The following is a 17,938-nucleotide window of genomic DNA, read 5'->3' as shown; positions in this document are numbered from 1 at the left end:
ATTTATTCAGGCTTGTATTGATAGGCAGCAGAGAGGGTGAGACAGTCTCAAAATAGTATGGCAAATCTAGCTTTGATTGGCAGAGTACTTGTTCTAGGCTGCGAAGAGGTGACTACTCAGAATCGGGGTACGCAATGTAGCCATTGTGAGGACCAATTGTTACCCGCATCCTCAGCTGATCTGCCATACAAGGCATGGTCAAGTCAGCCTCGCGGACATATGACCACATGTTGGTGTGCCCCTAGCCAGCAATTTGTCCACCAGGCGAGAGAGAACATCTATCTGTGGCACCTTCTGCTCCTCGAATTTAAGAGAGTCGTGAAAATAAGACAGCAATTTTTTCATAGTTCTTCTCAAGATCGAGCAGTAACCACTATCCTGGTTACCGAAATACTGCCACAGATATAGAACACAGAGAACCTGCGACTTGTGTATTCGGCCTATAACGGGAGACCTGTGGATATAATCCTTCCGAAAGCAGAAACATACCAAAGTATAGAAAATAAACTGGCAAACCTCTACCGAGACCTTAACAATTTGAAACAAATACATCCAGATATATTTAGTACAATACATTTCCCCTTCGATATTCGAAGACTTTTCAGGTATATCAGAAGAGAAGACATTCTTAGATAGCAAATCCGGAATTTACGAAGAGACATAGAACAAATCGAGCATTGCAATATTTTACTTTTCCAATCTCTTTACAGCCCACCTTCTATTGCAAGCTAGAGCATCTTCCTCGCCCATAGAACTGTAATCCTATATAGTCGACGGCAATACCATAACTTCAGAGTCGGTCATTTACCACAATAGATATTCAAGAACTCTGTGAAATCTTGCTATGGCGATAACCCTGAATATATTAGCTATACTTTGGATAGTTCCTATATCTCTAACAGGGTTATTGTCGCAATTAGTATATCTTGGCTATATCAGCTCCAGTCTGAGCGGCCTCTCTAACTACCAGTTAGATACAATTCAAGGATTAGCTCCTCAGATGGCAGCGTCAATTCTCATGTACAGCTTTCCCGTAATCCTTCGATTTATGACAAAATATTATTTTGTCTTTGAGCATCTGTCTGTCGAAATCTTGTTTCAGAGACATTACTTTATTTTCCTTTTTACTCAGCTGTTTCTAGTAGTATCGATATCTTCGAGCGTGACCACGATAATCCCCGAGATTGCCAACGATATCCAATCAGTACCGTCGGTGTTGGCCAAAAATTTGCCAAAGGCAAGTAACTATTTTTACTCTTACTTCCTATTACAAGCCATCACACAAAGTGTCATGGTGTTATTCCAGTTACCTGGCAGCCTATAGACATATATAAAACGACGTCGGAACGAATACATACCGCAAACAGTCCAGTGGAGCCTGCTTTACCCAGCTTTTACGAATCTTATTTATATATATATATATTCCAACATCTACAGAGTCACACCGATCTAATATTTTATCACATAGGTATCATCTTCTCTGCCATATCTCCACTAATATTACTTCTTGGGTCTGTGATGTTTGGAGTTTTCCTATGTTCTTGAAACAGAAATAGATACCGCAGGTATATTGTACTGGGAGGCACTAAACCACATCTTTGTTGGTATATATACTATGGATCTCTTTCTCATATGGCTATTTGTATTGCGAAATGCTCTTGGACCATCTGTTATTGCTAGTATATTACTGATCGCATCTGCATTGATACACAACCATGTCAGGACAAGACTGCGTCCACTCGTCAAGTTTGCATCTGCGAACAGACGTAGATCGGGTAGTTGATGAATTTCACATCCGACAAAATAACTTGTTTCTGGTTTTTTCCGGGGTGGAAGGTCAAACGATGCGTTTTATGTACATCAGTCCGTGAATAAGAGCATCTGTTGGTGGACACAAACTGTGGATAAGTACATATGGCGCAACCCATGTGGAAAATTGACCATATATATTTTCTTCAAACAGGTGTTCTAATTTAAAAATATCATTTTATATGTGAAGTCTGATGTATAACTCTATTATGACAAAAGTCGATACATAATTGATAGAATAATCTTAACACTTCATTTGGTTATGTACAAGCGCTCTAACTTCATGTGTAGTTAACAAACTGACTTAGAATCGAGTACAGTTGCGATAAAGATAACTCAGTTCAGAGTCAGATCGATGCACTCACAAGCGGTAATCTATGGTAGACACAATAACTACGTTACCATGTCAGGGCGCTGCCGCATTCCTATCTCCCACAATTTCATGATGCATTTGAAACCTATGAACCATTCAAGGTCTTCGATCATTTGTGTAGCTCAGCCGGAAAAAGTTAAAGAGAATCATTATTGTTTGCCAGCTTTGCGGTCCCCTATTCAAGGTGAAGAAGTCCCAGTAATTGCTCATAACATTCGTTTTGCTCGTAAGACTCAATGAACACTTCTTCCAGCAAAGAATACTTGACCGGAAATAGATAAGGAATAAAAGTTATTGAGTCGACTACCGTCAAACTCGTAAGATGTGCTAGCTGGATTCTGAGCTGGTTTCCGCCATTAATCACCGCAACGTATGTAAACTTCCTCAATATCTGAACCTTATCTATAAGAAACAGCCCAAGTCGATGATGTCCGATCATATAGTGACCATAACTAACGACTGGAGCTCACCCCCAAAAGGCCAGCCCCTCACATTCATTAGAGAACAGTTCAAACGATGATAGTCGGGACAGCTCTGAGAAGTTTACAAGAATAGAACCTCGGCATTCCCGTACTCGATAGACAGGGTTTCGGATCATCATACTTATGGGTTTCGGATCATCATACTTATGGGTTTCGAATAATACTAAGGTATTCCAGGCGTTGGAACGCGCATGGAAGCGAGGGAAGGGTACGCATATTGGTATCGCGATGGCCAGGATGCGGGACGAGTTGCAAGCCGCTATTGCCTCCACTTTCTTTGTCCTGAGAACCTTCTGTTCTTAGGGAAGTTAAAATTAATACAGGTGTGAAAGCCACTTGTAGGAGGGTTTACAGGAGTGTTACCGTACATGCAAGAATACAAGTCAGGGGATTTTGCCCAATAAATTGGAAAGATAGGGAGCCCCCGTGCGTAGAAAACGCTTAATGTATATCATTCATATACACGGGATGCCTAAAATTTGGAATATTGGGCTCGCTGGTAGTCATCTATAATTCAATTTTGGAACGAAACCTTCTAGAAAGCAGATTACTGTATCTTGGAAGAGTGGTCGTAGAGCGTGTGATCGCAACACATTTGAGATGCCATAGAGCGTCCATAGATAACGCCGTCCCAATTAAAGCATCAATATAAAACATCATTACCTCTGAGGAGTCTTCCATTAGTTACAGGGTTTCCAGGTACCGGCGTCACCACTTATACTACTTGATTGTTTCCAAGTATCCCAACAGTGAAATAGCACTCATACCGTTTGGCAAATTACTTCGGAACATACTTCTCCCGTGTATGTATCGTAAAATACAAATGGGTAAGCGAGCATAATTAGACAGGTTCAGCTTCGATGCCTATCGAACAAGTGGGTGATAGCACTTGATACGTACGTTGTAACCCACCATTAATTCTTGAGTGGGGAACATTGCGAGTCTGGTGGGGTTAATAGTCTTTTACAAAAATGGTAGTACTATCTGGCCAATAATCATTTAAGGAATTCTGGCGCACAAGCATAACGGAAGTACCATAAACATTCCAATTCCGTGCAGCTGATGGCAGGGTGGAATTCACGGAAGCTAGAATATGGTTTAGCTCAAATCCACTGTAGAAAGACAAGTTGCTCAATTTGGGAGTCGGGGAAGAACTTTTTGAGTCATAGCTCTCTTTCAACCCTTCTACAAGATACATTGCCATCAAATGAGTCACGACAGTAACTTATCCCCGCCAGCGCTTGGCTCGTTGCTAGTATCTAAAATTATGGGGGCCAATCTACCAGTTACCTCCTCGAGCGCCTTTACGTTTCAAGTCCAGGCAATGTAATATGGGGACAAGGGGATGATGAGGGGTTGATGAGTGATGGGGGGTGATGAAGCCATAAGTCTATCACCAAAAAAAAAAAAAAAAAAAACAAACCCTTCTGTGAAGAGTTACACGCGGTCTATGACGGAACCATGTCTTCTTGTGGCAGTCCACAACCCCTCATGCGGAGAATAGACACGCCACATTTTGCTACCTGGCAGGCATATAAGAGCAACGAGATATCTGGTTCGAAAATATATTCTAACACACCAAGCCAGGGCAGTGCAATTCTCGTTTCAACCACTAGCTTTACCACAATGGCCACGACCATGTCTCTCCACCCACTCATCGACAATGGAATCGTCGAAGGACGCCAGAACTTTGGCGGTGGAGCACTTTACTGTCGTTGCTCTTCGAACAAAGTGGAAATCTCCCTGAAGAGCAATGTCGCCCACAACCACGCCTGCGGCTGCTCCAAGTGCTGGAAACCATCCGGTGCACTCTTCTCCATCGTTGGCGTTGTGCCACGCGAAAATCTCTCAGTCACCGCCAACGAATCCAAGCTCATTATCGTCGACGAATCAGCTGCGATACAACGCCATGCCTGTAAGGATTGCGGTGTGCATCTTTACGGCCGGATTGAAAAGGAGCATCCGTTCAAGGGGCTGGATTTTGTGCATATTGAGCTCTCAAACGAGGAAGGATGGCAAGAGCCGCAGTTTGCCGGCTTTGTGTCATCTATTATTGAGCAGGGGTTCAACCCCAAGGGTATAGATGATGTACGGGCAAGGTTCAAAGCAGTTGGTTTGGATACGTACGATGTTTTGTCACCGCCGCTTATGGACCTTATCGCAACCTTCAACGCACAGAAGGCAGGCTTCAGTTTTGCGGCATCTTGAAAAATGTATCTAGTAGTCCATAGATAATGAGACAGAAAGTTACACTTTTTCCATGAATGTAATGGGGGTTAGTCTTTGCGGGTTGGACTGGAACGACCTCACTACACTATTGGCTCTTTCAACGTCTGAATTAAGCTACATATGACTAGAGTAGCACTCACCGTAGAGTAACACCATGAATGCACAACGGTAGCACTTATAGTTATAGTACTAGGGCTACGTTGGTTTTGCCACCTAATACCTTACTGATAGAGCAGCAGTAAGTAACTGTCCCTCGTGCTGGTTGCTCAAATCATGCTTCTGATCATCCACAGTCCACAAAGATCCACGAAGCATGCCAAGGGAGTGTATGCAGTCGGCGTCATAGAGTACTAATCAAGTGTACGCATCATACTAGCCTAGTCAGCGTCATGATGAATCCTTTTCAGCCAGATGACGTTACACACTCAAACCGTTCTCACATTCCCTCAGATAAACTGATATGATCCGACAACATCCGAAAACCCTGGCAACCGGTGTATGAATGAGCCTTATAAGGATCTACAGGATCTTTACTTCTGACCTACATAATTTACACTACCTACCGATTGAGCCTTTGTCATCTCCAGTCCCTTAATTGTCTACGTCCAATATTTGCACGTTAAACTCCTGTTCACCCCCTTTTTTGACCTATCGTCTCCATACCACCCTCAAAAATGACACTCCCAACCAAGCAATGGGCCCAAGTAGTCGAAAAGAAAGGCGGTCCCCCCATTTATAAAGAAATTCCTGTCCCCACGCCAGGACCAGATGAGATCCTTGTCAAGATCCGGTACACAGGTGTATGTCATACGGATCTGCATGCGATGAAGGGTGACTGGCCACTACCACTGAAGTTGCCGTTGGTAGGCGGACACGAGGGGGCGGGGACGGTGGTGGCGAAGGGTAATTTGGTGACAGATGAGGAGTTCGCGATTGGTGACCAAGCCGGCATCAAATGGTTGAATGGCTCGTGTATGACGTGCGAATTCTGTCGGCAGGCAGAGTTTCCGTTGTGTCCGAATGCTCAGCTGAGTGGATACACGGTTGACGGCACGTTTCAACAGTATGCAATTGGGAAGGCGGCTTTGGCGTCCAAAATCCCTCCAAATGTTGCCTTGGATGCTGTGGCTCCCATTCTGTGTGCTGGCTTGACGGTGTATAAGGGGTTGAAGGAGTCCGGTGCTAGGCCAGGACAAACAGTCGCTATTGTCGGTGCCGGCGGTGGGTTGGGGTCATTGGCTCAGCAATATGCGAAGGCTATGGGAATTCGGGTAATTGCGATCGACGGTGGGGATGAGAAGAAGGCGATGTGTGAGAAGTTAGGGTCGGAGGTATTTTGTCTTGCTTTTTACTCGTGGTTTACAAACGAGGTCAAAAAGGCTAATGAAATGATCAAAACAATCACAGGCCTACGTTGATTTCACCAAATCCAGCGACGTGGTCGCTGATGTCAAGGCTGCCTCTCCAGAAGGCCTCGGCGCCCATGCTGTCATCCTGCTCGCCGTTGCTGAAGGTCCCTTCCAGCAAGCGGTGGGATATGTGCGCTCGTATGGCACCATCGTGGCTATAGGACTGCCCGCTGGAGCGTTTCTCAAGGCGCCCGTCTTCGACACAGTTGTTCGCATGGTCAATATTCGTGGCAGCTATGTTGGAAATCGTCAGGATGGGGTCGAGGCTATTGATTTCTTCGCCCGCGGTCTGATCCATGCTCCATTCAAGACAGCTTCGCTGAAAGATTTGCCAAAGATCTTTGAATTGATGGGTATGTGTCTCTGCCCCTCCATCTTCTTTCTCTTTTTATGCGTCATATTACATTTTGTTATGGGTTCGGCTTCGGGGAAAAATGGAAAGTTGATTGTGCTAACACATAGTAGAAAAAGGCAAAATCGCTGGTCGCTATGTGTTGGATGTGCCTCAGTAGAGCTAGCTAGGGTGCTCACATAACTGAAAACGTGGGAATACACACAAATTCATGTTCTAACCCTGTGCCGTGTTTATTCGGATGCAGAGCCAGAATACAGAACCTTCAGTTTTTGCCTTGACGTGACTGCTGTAACCTGTATCACCTTCAACACGAGGTTTGTTTGTATGGTTCCTAGTCTCCAATTTAACACTCAAATGGAATTTCAGAAAGACTCCCCAAACTATCAACGTAGTTATCCCGTAAACAATATTGTTTCCGTATTTATGGGTGGCTAAAGTGTGCTCGGTATCCATGCGGGGATCTCCCCCTGCCCTGAATGTTGGGCCTGTTATAAGTATATCCCGGCAGATGTGCCTAAGAATTAATATCTCTCAATCTTAGCATATCGTAGGCATATAGCATAGTGTTGTGCCTTTGAATAAACCTGCATTAGAAAACTTATATATGCTAAATGATAAAATCATATATTGCCCAATTTAGTATGAGAGTCAACGAATTGTAGCATGAGAATTGTTGTATCTGTAAACTAATCGCCATTTTGCTTACTTTTAAACCATGTTCTGCTGTTGATTGATCTTTAGAACCGTAGTTGGATATATATTCGCTTTATCCCTGGCCTTGGCTACTAGGATGCTGCGTATATTACCTCCACGCTAATAATGATTCTCTGATCTGTTTTGTATAGCACTCGAAGTACACACTTTGTATTTTGTTTAGATAGGACTACTAACCAGTATTTAGGCGTCTTGGCATTGAGATGTACGTCTTGGAGGTAGTACAAAAATCATTTAGTGTATGCTGCGTAGCCTTTCATCACTTATCTCGATGAGTGACTTAGTCGGCCAACTGAGTATTTTAGGAAATAATTCACTTGAATATTTCTAAGGTTGGAAATGTACTAGGACGGACTTACTGTTAGTTAAAGAATACAACCATTGTTGAAAAGCCAAATGGCTTAACGTCCAATGTAACTTTAGAGAAAATGAAACAAGAGAAAGCAAGAAAATAGATGACAGGACAAGGGAGGTCACTAGGTAAAGCAGATTAAAACCAAGGATCACACTCGGTTGCATACTAGAAAAGATATTGCGCCGCATGCGCAATATGGTCATCCGAGAATGACGCCATTGTGTAGTAGCTATGGTCGTAGTCTGGTTGATAGCGTATACGTAGACCCTTAGCTCCTGCTTCAAGGACTGCTTGCTCGAAGTTTTCAGGAAGAAGTTGGCCTTGCTTGTAGAAATTGTCTCCAGTACCCTTAACAGACATAAGCCTATGCATGAAGAACACAAGAGATAAGGAAGAGAGGGAAACCAACCACGTCGATAAGCATATTCAAGGGACCTTTCCATCCTTTCACCAATTCAGTAGAATCATATTCTTTCCATAAGTCCTGGTAATTCTCTCCGAGATAACCTGAAAATGCCTTTTGACCCCAAGGGCAGTTGATTGGGTTACAAATCGGCGCGAAGGCGGAGACTGATCGGTATTTTCCGGGATTGCGAAGGAACTTTCTACTATTAGAGCAAATTTCCCAGAATTATATATGACAAGGAATGAAGAAGTGTGCCTGCTATATCAATATCTTGAAGTAAACAAATTCGAGACATACCAACACTAAGGCTCCGTGGCCGCCCATACTGTGACCCGTAATGCTGACCCTCTCGGGATCAAGCTGGGGAAATTGTTGGAAAACTACATTAGGTAGCTCCTCTTTCACGTAAGTGTACATATTGTACGCTTTATTGTAAGGCTTTTGGGTAGCGTCTACGTAGAACCCTGCACCTGTCCCGAAGTCCCAGCTATCATTCTCTCCTGGAATGTTGAGACCCCCTATAAAGTGTCAGTTGTTTGATTACTATAAACATGAGGTTCAATTTCAAATGACGGCTCGAGTATTAAGAAGTGCGTCGAAAGATGGGAGCGCTTGAAGGATAGAGGAATCGTACGCGGACTGGTATCGGGATATAGTACAGCTATTCCATTCTTGCTGGCCCCGTGCTGGAAAAACCCTTTCTCAGAGCAGTTATCGGCGGTACACGTCAGGCCAGATAGATAGATCAGGAGGGGTATTCTCCTGTGCGAATCCTCGAAAGCCTGAGGTGGAAGATAGAGGTTGAAAGCCATCTCACATCTGGTTGAAGTGGACAAGTGACTTAGCTTCAGAAGCTTGCCGCCAAAGGATGCGATTACTGCCTTTGTAGTAACGACCATTTTCTACTGCGCGTATTCCTAATACCTTGCAGTGTAGGGACATAAGAGTGCGTATCAGTGTGTTGAACGAAGTAATTGTTTGGCTGGGGAAGGGGGAGGGTGTATACTTTTAAGACCAGATAAATTAATTGCGCTGGGAAACGGGATCTACGCTATCTGCCGGGTATGACTGTCCCACTACTACGGTCAAAATGTGACCCACAATCCCCCAACGATATGAATGAAGCTGCCATGCTAACATCACCTATGGTTGCCTCTGACTCTGGGTCGATACATATCTAACATGGTCCTACAGACAAACTAACGTTCTTTTCTGAGAGATAGAGATATCTCAGAAAGTTGCTCCATCAAGGAAGCCCTAGACCGCTTGGCCATCATTTAGTATACTTTTGTGGTTTCATCATTCATCAACAGTCATTGTAAGCGGCCATTGGTGAATTACTCTTTCCTAAATCAGCGCGAGATATTTCCAACACAGTCGAGACCCTTGATCCACGTCAGAGACGATTGATTAGCGGCCAGATCGTCAATGATCCATATTCTGTTATTGGATAGTCTTTAGCTGGACTGGCAAAAGCGTATGATGTGATAGCCGCAGGGCTCCATTTAGATCAAGATCCGAGCGAGCTTTACATTACCGGGATTTGAACCAAGGCATCAATGTGGATCTCTGGTCTATCTCCACCAAGGGATGGCTGTCTTAAAACGGTACGTCAATGTGCAAAAATACTTCCCCTCAACAACTTGGCACTCCCACATTCCCTTATCCACCTTCTTCAACCACAAGTGTAGTATTTATCATACGCTCGACCAATGAATTATTTTCGGACATCGCCTACCTTTACCAACTCAAGATCATGCTTTGGATTATCTAAGCACCCAACAATAACTATAAACGTCACATTAGTTCTGCCAGCGGTTTCTTTACGATATACACATCATGACATTCTATTTTGTGGGCTGCGACACTCCTTGGTTGGTCCCAATGGGGGGCGGAAGTTTCTTGTTAAGGCGGTATAAGTAAGGAAGAGTCTGATTCTTTCTGCTGAAGTGGCGTTTTCGATAGTTATGATCAACCAATAGATCTTTAGCAGAACCGCTGCGGGGAAACATCATTTGCCCCTACTAGGTAGAAAATAATTGCTCTACTCAGCCCAGCCGGGGTTATGGTAAGTCAAACCTAGAACTTAAATGAGACCTCACGGTCCAACACTGTAATAAAACTGTGATTGGACATGTAACGTTGCCTCTTCCAGCTGGCTCCACAACAGCTAGCTTTTACGACTGTACCATAGTCTGTAGTTTTCTTCCGCCGGGCAACAGGTATTGTTTCTCATGCCATCACTCACTTGTTAAAAATTCATATTTCCGGCCGAAGCTGGCTGGTCAAAATGCTATTCTAGCTGACTAATGCTTGGGTTTCAAGGATAGCTCCAAATCTTGGTGCAACTCTTCCTCCCCGATCCGCACAGGCTCAATTGGTTGAAAAACAAAGAACACACGGAGAACACCGTTGTTGTCCTCTGAGTGAGTAATATTCCGCCATGAATGCGCAGTGCCTCGCTGGATGAAAACATCACCTTTTCTTAAAACTCTCGTCTCACCCGAGTCAAGGACTAGTTCCGTAGTTCCATCAATGACAACACCGTAATCAAGACTCTCAGTCCGGTGCATCGGGATGTCAACTTTAGGCGGCACCTCAATTACTGTGCAGGCCGTTCCCTTATCTGGGTTTAAAGGGGAGGGATCGCGGAGTTTAGACATATATTGTTTGATGTCCAGGTTTGCATCTGCCTCAGGTGTGACTAGCGCGGGTGGGGAAAGCCCCTTCACTGGAAATCTTGTGGTTGCATAGGCAAGTGCATAGTCAGATGTAGTCGGCCTTCCCGGTGGAACCGGAAACCCTGCAAAAGGAACACTCTCATCGATATCCTTCTGAAAGACAGCCTTTCCGGTTCGGTGATCGTGGGTAGTGATTATGCGATTGAAGGCAACAGGCCGGTGTGCCATATTGATATTCTAGTCATCAGACCAAGTGGATAGGATATAAGGGGTTCATATATTAGAGAGTTGTGGCTTTTCTTATAAGTATAACTTCACAAGCTCTGAACTCAGGCTTGGATACTGGGGCATCACAAAATAGCAGACAATTACGACAAAGATATAATTATTGATTATATAGCTATTCTTTAATACACAGAGAAAGTGATGAATCATACAGTACCCAAATAGGTTGAAGTACTATCATGGACAAACATGTATAAATAGCTTCCAATTGGCTGATACAGTCTTACCAAAAGAAGAAAAAAGCAAGTCTGATACTTTGTCTGGCAATCATGATGTAGATATTCTGTCATATCGAGCTACATCGGACAGCAAAGTAAAATAGCGCATAACAAGAAAATCTTCGAAGATCAAATCATCACAGTGACGTCTTATGCCGCTAGTACTAGCTCCATGTGAGTGGCACTTATCTATATAATCTACCATCTGTCAGTTATGATGGAATGATACTCAAACCAATAACATTATCATTACTTTCACATTTGGTAACTAAATTCACCGCAAAAATGTCTAGCGCAAAGCCCGCTCTCACGACAGACATCAGCAACTATGGTGATACTGGCTACGGGGACCCCAGTCAGACAATGAAGGCCTTGACTTGGCAAGGGAAGAATCAAGTGAAGCTCGGTAGGTGTATTATTGAACAACTCATGTATAGTCTGTACTTAAAAATAGACTGACAATTCTCATCTGATTAAAGTGGAAACGGCTAGGCCAACTATCGTTGATGATAAAGATGTTATTCTGAGGGTAACAGGAAGTACTATCTGTGGAAGCGATCTTCATCTCCTTCATTGTACGTGATCTGCTACCCAATTTAGTTGCAGTGCTGATCTCTTCCACAGCGGCTATACCTGAAATGCACAAAGGAGATATTCTGGGGCATGAGTTTTGCGGGATTGTGGAGAAAATCGGTCCCAAAGTCAAGAAGCGCAAGATTGGCGAGCGAGCTGTAGCTTCCTTCCAGATTGCTTGTGGAACGTGCTACTACTGCGAAAAGAAACTGTCCTCGTTGTGTGAAAGAACCAACGGCAGTGATAGCGAAAATTCACTTTATGGACGCCGAACTGCAGGCACGTCACCCGGAGGAATTACTAAACTGTCGGCCTACCGCTAACCATTAAATTAGGCATGTTTGGATATTCACACTTCACAGGAGGCTTTGCAGGAGGACAGGCTGAGTTTGTGCGGGTTCCCTTTGGGGACGTGAATCTGCTACCGTTACCGGATGATGTCCCTGATGAACAAGGGCTCTATCTATCCGACGTCTTGGCCACGTCGTGGAATGCTGTGGTTGATACAGGTGTTAAAGAAGGAGACACGGTTGCCATTTGGGGGGCAGGCCCTATTGGGCAGATGGCGGCTGAGTTTGCAGTTGTGAACGGGGCGAGCCGAATCATCATGATTGACGGTGGAGAGGGAAGATGGCGGCTGGATTTTATGAGGACGAAGGTTCCGCATTTGGAGACTATTGACTTCACCAGACTTCCGCGCGGAGAAACAGTTGTATCCTTGCTGAAAAAAATGTGTGACGGGCGCGGCCCGGACATTGCAATTGAGTGTGCCGCTGGCGAGTATGCAAAAGGGTTAGGCCACGCCATCCAGAGGACATTAGGCATGGAGAACGACACGTCGGAACTCTTGAACGAGATGATTGAATCAGTTAGAGGCTTCGGATGTTGTGGGGTCACTGGTATATATACTGGCTATGTATGTGATCAACCTCTGACATTGTCAATCACTAACACTTGGCCCAGTGCAATCACTTCAATATTGGATCCTTGATGGAGACAGGCATTCACCTGAACGGAAATGGCCAAGCGCCCGTACAAAAGTACTGGAATGAACTACTTGTCTTAATACAACAAAGGAAAATCTGTCCGTTGGACATGGTCACTCATCGCTTTGATCTCAGCGATATGGAGAAGGTCTATGACTTATTCAACCGTCGTGCAGATGGTATGCAGAAGGTTTTCATCCAGACGAGGTTTTCAGCCCCCAGAGATCCGGCTTCACCCGCTTTGACGGTGTTTTGAGTGGGCCCCACCCCCTCCTCTAAAAGCTATACAACCTTTAGAGGGCAAGGCTCTACGTTTTGAGACATTTAATGGTGATGATTCTCATCAATAAAGGGAAGAGGACACCTACGAAATAAAATGATGTTTAATGCCGTCTACTTCTGTATCTTGAGATAAATATTTTTGTGCTACTAAGCAGGAATGTATATCGAGTTATACCATCACAGATACTAAAACAGCACAGACCCTCCTGCAAGCTTAATATCATGGGCGTCCAATGCCACTAGGAAGTAATATACATTTTCTCAGGGTCGAGATAATGGGATATTGGTGTTTTATGCTACGTTTCTTGCCTTTAGACTACTTCAACTCCTGTTTTCGACAAAACGTTGCTTGATTCAACCAGGCCATGTGTTTATTAATCTTGACCTAACAGGCCATAAATGGAACGGAATGGTGACAGCTATTATGACAAAACCGTACACGAGGCGTCAGGTATATGATACTTGGTTCTGTGACGGCTACATCGGAACGATTTTGAAATTCTATCATGAAAATCAAAGAGATGATTTTATTGCAGTCCGAAATATGCATGAAAGGTTCAGCGAATCACCTAAATGGAAATAACAGCCAGAAACACCAGTGATAGATATACAAATTACGCATTATAACTCTCCGATTTTTGACCATGAAAGCTAGTTACGAATTATCTCTCTCCCATCCAACCAGTCCATAAACCACGCATAGCACATCAGGATCCTTCTCCTCCACGACCGCGTCCAGAAGAAGTTGCCAGATCTCCAACTCAGCCATGCACCGTAACCTGTATACTCGCGCTTCCCTTGAACCACACCGTCCCACGCACCCGTGTATGTTACCAGCGACCGCTGCTTATATTGAAATGGCCGAGCATATTTTCCACCAGAATTGAAAAGGTTGATAAGATAATCAGCTTTTTGAATTGCAACTTCGGCGGTCGTCGGTAATGTTCCGCCTTCAATGTCGGCCGCATCGCCCATTGCAAACACGTTAGGTATCACGTTGCCATCTGGGGAGAAAACATTGAGATGATCGTCGGTCAAGATCCGCACAAGGCCTTTCTCAGTCTTCCTGAGCTGCAGTTGGTCGACCAAGGGTATTGATCTGTTTCCGGTGGCCCAGATAAGCATCCCGTAGCCGGTGACTCCGGATTCCCTGGTCTCTATGGTATCCTTTGTAACGTTCAGAATGTGGCAGTTAAGCTTGACCTTGACCTTGTTGGTTTTCAGTGCGCTGCAAGCATATTCTGATAACTTCTGGTCAAATGGTGCCAGAATCTGGGGTGCGACATCTATCACCGTGACTGATGTCATTTCCCTCAGGTGCGGGAATAAAACGCCCAAATCTCCTTCAAAAAGGTCTGTCAATTCCGCTGCCACCTCGATCCCAGTGGGGCCACCCCCAACAATAACGATATGGAGTAGTTGCCTCTGGCGCGCTTCAGATGTTCCCGGCAATGAAGCCATCTCAAGGACTTCGTTCAGACGACTCCGTACAGTGTTTGCATTGGCCACGTTCTTGACAAAAATAGCGTTTTCCGCCACCCCAGGGATGCCAAAAGTATTGCTTCGACAGCCAGGCGAGAGGATCACTCGGTCATAAGATACTTCGAAGCGCTCATCCTTCAGCTCTTCGAACGCGGGCTGACATATGAGTGCCTGCCTGTTGAAGTCAATGTCGACGACGAAGGCCTTGATGTATTTGGCATGAAAGTCCTTCCGCCGGATGGGCTCATGTGCTAGACGGGGGTCAAACAATCCGCAAGCCGCGCTGGCGAGGAGGGGAGTCACCGCGGACGTGTTCTCTGGCGCAATAAGGGTAATATCGTATTTTCTGTGGTCGATGCCATATCCCAATCGATAACCACCCCACCCGCCGCCAATGATGACGACCTTTTCCTTAGTTGACATCGTTTTTGGTCCTTATATTGACGAGCCGTGCAGGAAGAGCTTTCAAAATGGAAGTTACACTCACCCGAAAGAGTTCAATTACTGGCGGGCATGGACTACAAATACCTTGCCGGTTTATGAATAACATTCCTGACGTCACGACTCCTCATTACCAACTAGCGGTCTACAGTGATTGTTGAGAAAATATGAAGGTACGTGTTGATCTGACTGAGTTTGCCAAGCAAGCTTGCCACTGGTCTAAAGCTCTTTCTCGAGTTGGCTTTGGGGAAGGGACAGTGTAGTCTGGCTTACATATTTGTGTTAGCCTCTTATCTCCACTTTCATCACGACAGAAGCATAATAAGCGGGGTAGGGCTTGTTTACCCCATCCTCCCTAGTAATAGCAGGACCAGTAAAGTCGGGGATCGCTTTAAGTTAGAGCTTTTTTCTTTTTTTCCTTTTTCTCCTCTTCTGATAACGGAGCTGTTCGTTGATACGAAAGTTACCATTATGAAATAAGGTTACACGGTAAATTACTTGGCGCACACATGGCTTGTGCACTGATGGGGGCATATCATTGGCTCGATACTAGTGCCAAAAATAGCTAGCACCATTCTGAACCTAATATAGATTTACCAACATCGTCATGTAGTGATAGGCATAGATTCTAGGCTTGACCTAAGTTTCGTCTTGGTGAAAAGCTGAGTCGGTATTGACCACAGGACCCACAGGCCCCTCTTCCGCGAAAACTAACTCCTCTAAATCGTCTATCATGGATGACTCAGTTCAATGTTACACTTCTCCAATTGTAGACGTCATTTCTGTCGTCACAACACTTTATCATGACAGCCAAGGGAGCTATTCTATATAAGTTCGATCACTTCGAACCCAAATGGAGGTTTACTCTCTCCGTCAAATCTGCATCCAAATCAAAGTTTCATCACCTACCTCGCATTAATAGTCATCCCAAAAGCAAAAATCATTATGGCTAGTACTGCTGGTAAAGTGAGTTACCCGTTCCCATTTTTCTATTCCCAATACATACTTGAAGCTTGACACATACGGTGCTGGACGATGAGCACCCCACTTTCCCTATTCTCAACCACCACAAATGGACTTTTCCTGTGCCATGTGCTCCTTTGATATTTTGCTAACGTGAAATGATAGACCATAACTTGCAAGGTAATGGCGTCTGTAGCATGTCTTCTAGATATTGTGGCTTCCTATTTTCTAACACGATGGCCGATAATATCAGGCTGCTATCGCATGGGCTGCCGGCGAACCATTTTCCATTGAGGATGTCCAGGTTGCCCCTCCCAAAGCCCATGAGGTTCGCATTCAGATTCTCCACACGGGTGTCTGTCACACCGGTGCGTTGTTCCATTTGGTTTATATTTGAGCCAGTTTTTATTCTTGTTTTTTTTCAACGTGAGGTTTGAATTACATTGGTTAACACTGTTGGTGCCATAATACAGATGCCTATACTCTCTCTGGAAAAGACCCAGAGGGAGCTTTCCCTGTCATCCTGGGCCACGAGGGTTCAGGTATCGTTGAGTCAGTTGGTGAAGGCGTGACTAATGTCAAGCCTGGTGATCAAGTAATCGCGCTTTAGTCAGTTATTTTTCACATCCCACCTGTCTACAAACGCCAACTTATCATCAACAGTACCCCGGAATGTGGTGAGTGCAAGTTCTGCAAGTCGGGGAAGACCAACTTGTGCCAGAAGATCCGTGCCACTCAGGGTAAAGGTGTGATGCCCGACGGAACAACTCGCTTTAAAGCACGAGGCAAAGATATCCTGCACTACATGGGAACATCGACATTCTCTCAATATACGGTTGTTGCTGATATCTCAGTTGTGGCTGTTACTACCAAAGCACCCACTGATCGTGCGTGTCTGTTGGGCTGTGGGATAACGACCGGATATGGTGCTGCAACGATTACTGCCAAAGTAGAGCAAGGATCTAATATTGCCGTTTTTGGTGCTGGGTGTATCGGTTTGTCTGTGATTGAAGGTGCAGTGAAAAATAAAGCTGGTAAGATTATCGTGGTTGATGTCAATGATGATAAGGAACAGTGGGCGCGCAAGTTTGGTGCTACAGATTTTGTGAATCCTACCAAGCTCGAGGGAAAGACCATTCAGGAACAACTGATCGAGATGACTGATGGGGGATGTGATTATACTTTCGACTGTACCGGAAATGTCGGTGTGATGCGTGCTGCTCTAGAATCCTGTCATAAGGGATGGGGCGAGAGTATTATTATTGGAGTAGCTGCAGCCGGTCAAGAAATCTCGACCAGGCGTAAGTTTGCTCCCTATGTTGGCTATATGGATAATCACATTGTTAACATTATACAGCATTTCAACTTGTGACCGGGCGAGTGTGGAGGGGTTGCGCATTCGGTGGTATCAAGGGTCGGTCTCAGCTACCCAGTCTTGTCGATGACTACGTCGCTGGCTACTTGAGGGTTGATGAATACATAACTCATCGTGAAACACTGGGGACCATCAATACGGCATTCCAGCATATGAAAAGTGGTGACTGTATCCGGTGTGTGTTGGATATGAAAGTCTAATGTTCGTGAGGTAACAGGGTATATGTATTTATGGTCTCAAGCCAAGTTGCCTTCGCGGGTAAGTGCATGATACATATCTGATCACCCTGGCAATTCTTTGGCAACAGATTTCTGAGCCATCTGTTGAAAAGGTAGCAAGAAGTGTGAAATAAGCTTGGCAATATAGTTCTACTGCATATTGCATCCCAAAACGATATCATCCCGTAGAGCGCATATCCTTTTCTTTTGAGATAGTTGAAAAGATTAAATACAAATATAAAATATCCAAGGAGCAGCATCTTTTGTGTTACCAACCTATTTCTGAACTGGGGCAAGGGACT

At 44.7% G+C, this 17,938-nt stretch overlaps 7 protein-coding genes across 7 annotated transcripts; 4 read left to right on the top strand and 3 right to left on the bottom strand.

The window, feature by feature from the left end:
* Nucleotides 1–4,290: 4,290 nt before the first annotated feature.
* On the top strand, nucleotides 4,291–4,872 carry ABOM_012080 (S-(hydroxymethyl)glutathione synthase; the record flags this gene model as incomplete). Its single annotated transcript, XM_022539208.1, has 1 exon — nucleotides 4,291–4,872. The coding sequence occupies one exon, from the start codon at nucleotides 4,291–4,293 to the stop codon at nucleotides 4,870–4,872; it is 582 nt and encodes a 193-aa protein (XP_022382989.1).
* A 695-nt stretch (nucleotides 4,873–5,567) lies between these two features.
* Nucleotides 5,568–6,814, top strand: ABOM_012079 (zinc-dependent alcohol dehydrogenase; the record flags this gene model as incomplete). The annotated part of the gene is made up of 3 exons (XM_022539207.1): nucleotides 5,568–6,224; nucleotides 6,301–6,655; nucleotides 6,768–6,814. 3 exons carry the CDS (start codon nucleotides 5,568–5,570, stop codon nucleotides 6,812–6,814), a joined length of 1,059 nt encoding a protein of 352 aa, XP_022382983.1.
* Nucleotides 6,815–7,891: 1,077 nt separating this feature from the next.
* On the bottom strand, nucleotides 7,892–9,031 carry ABOM_012078 (putative esterase; the record flags this gene model as incomplete). The annotated part of the gene is made up of 4 exons (XM_022539206.1): nucleotides 7,892–8,074; nucleotides 8,136–8,327; nucleotides 8,430–8,650; nucleotides 8,767–9,031. 4 exons carry the CDS (start codon nucleotides 9,029–9,031, stop codon nucleotides 7,892–7,894), a joined length of 861 nt encoding a protein of 286 aa, XP_022382987.1.
* Nucleotides 9,032–10,438: 1,407 nt separating this feature from the next.
* ABOM_012077 (cupin domain-containing protein) lies at nucleotides 10,439–11,041 on the bottom strand (the record flags this gene model as incomplete). Its single annotated transcript, XM_022539205.1, has 1 exon — nucleotides 10,439–11,041. The coding sequence occupies one exon, from the start codon at nucleotides 11,039–11,041 to the stop codon at nucleotides 10,439–10,441; it is 603 nt and encodes a 200-aa protein (XP_022382986.1).
* A 560-nt stretch (nucleotides 11,042–11,601) lies between these two features.
* Nucleotides 11,602–13,131, top strand: ABOM_012076 (zinc-dependent alcohol dehydrogenase; the record flags this gene model as incomplete). Its single annotated transcript, XM_022539204.1, has 5 exons — nucleotides 11,602–11,722; nucleotides 11,796–11,891; nucleotides 11,941–12,129; nucleotides 12,225–12,805; nucleotides 12,853–13,131. 5 exons carry the CDS (start codon nucleotides 11,602–11,604, stop codon nucleotides 13,129–13,131), a joined length of 1,266 nt encoding a protein of 421 aa, XP_022382988.1.
* A 677-nt stretch (nucleotides 13,132–13,808) lies between these two features.
* ABOM_012075 (putative disulfide oxidoreductase) lies at nucleotides 13,809–15,062 on the bottom strand (the record flags this gene model as incomplete). Its single annotated transcript, XM_022539203.1, has 1 exon — nucleotides 13,809–15,062. The coding sequence occupies one exon, from the start codon at nucleotides 15,060–15,062 to the stop codon at nucleotides 13,809–13,811; it is 1,254 nt and encodes a 417-aa protein (XP_022382984.1).
* Nucleotides 15,063–16,025: 963 nt separating this feature from the next.
* On the top strand, nucleotides 16,026–17,618 carry ABOM_012074 (S-(hydroxymethyl)glutathione dehydrogenase/class III alcohol dehydrogenase; the record flags this gene model as incomplete). Its single annotated transcript, XM_022539202.1, has 5 exons — nucleotides 16,026–16,046; nucleotides 16,297–16,411; nucleotides 16,517–16,652; nucleotides 16,707–17,344; nucleotides 17,401–17,618. 5 exons carry the CDS (start codon nucleotides 16,026–16,028, stop codon nucleotides 17,616–17,618), a joined length of 1,128 nt encoding a protein of 375 aa, XP_022382985.1.
* Nucleotides 17,619–17,938: the final 320 nt, after the last annotated feature.

This window comes from Aspergillus bombycis, assembly GCF_001792695.1.
Source record: "Aspergillus bombycis strain NRRL26010 chromosome Unknown contig00228, whole genome shotgun sequence".
NCBI lineage: Eukaryota > Fungi > Ascomycota > Eurotiomycetes > Eurotiales > Aspergillaceae > Aspergillus > Aspergillus bombycis.
This window is presented reverse-complemented; position numbering and strand designations above follow the sequence as displayed.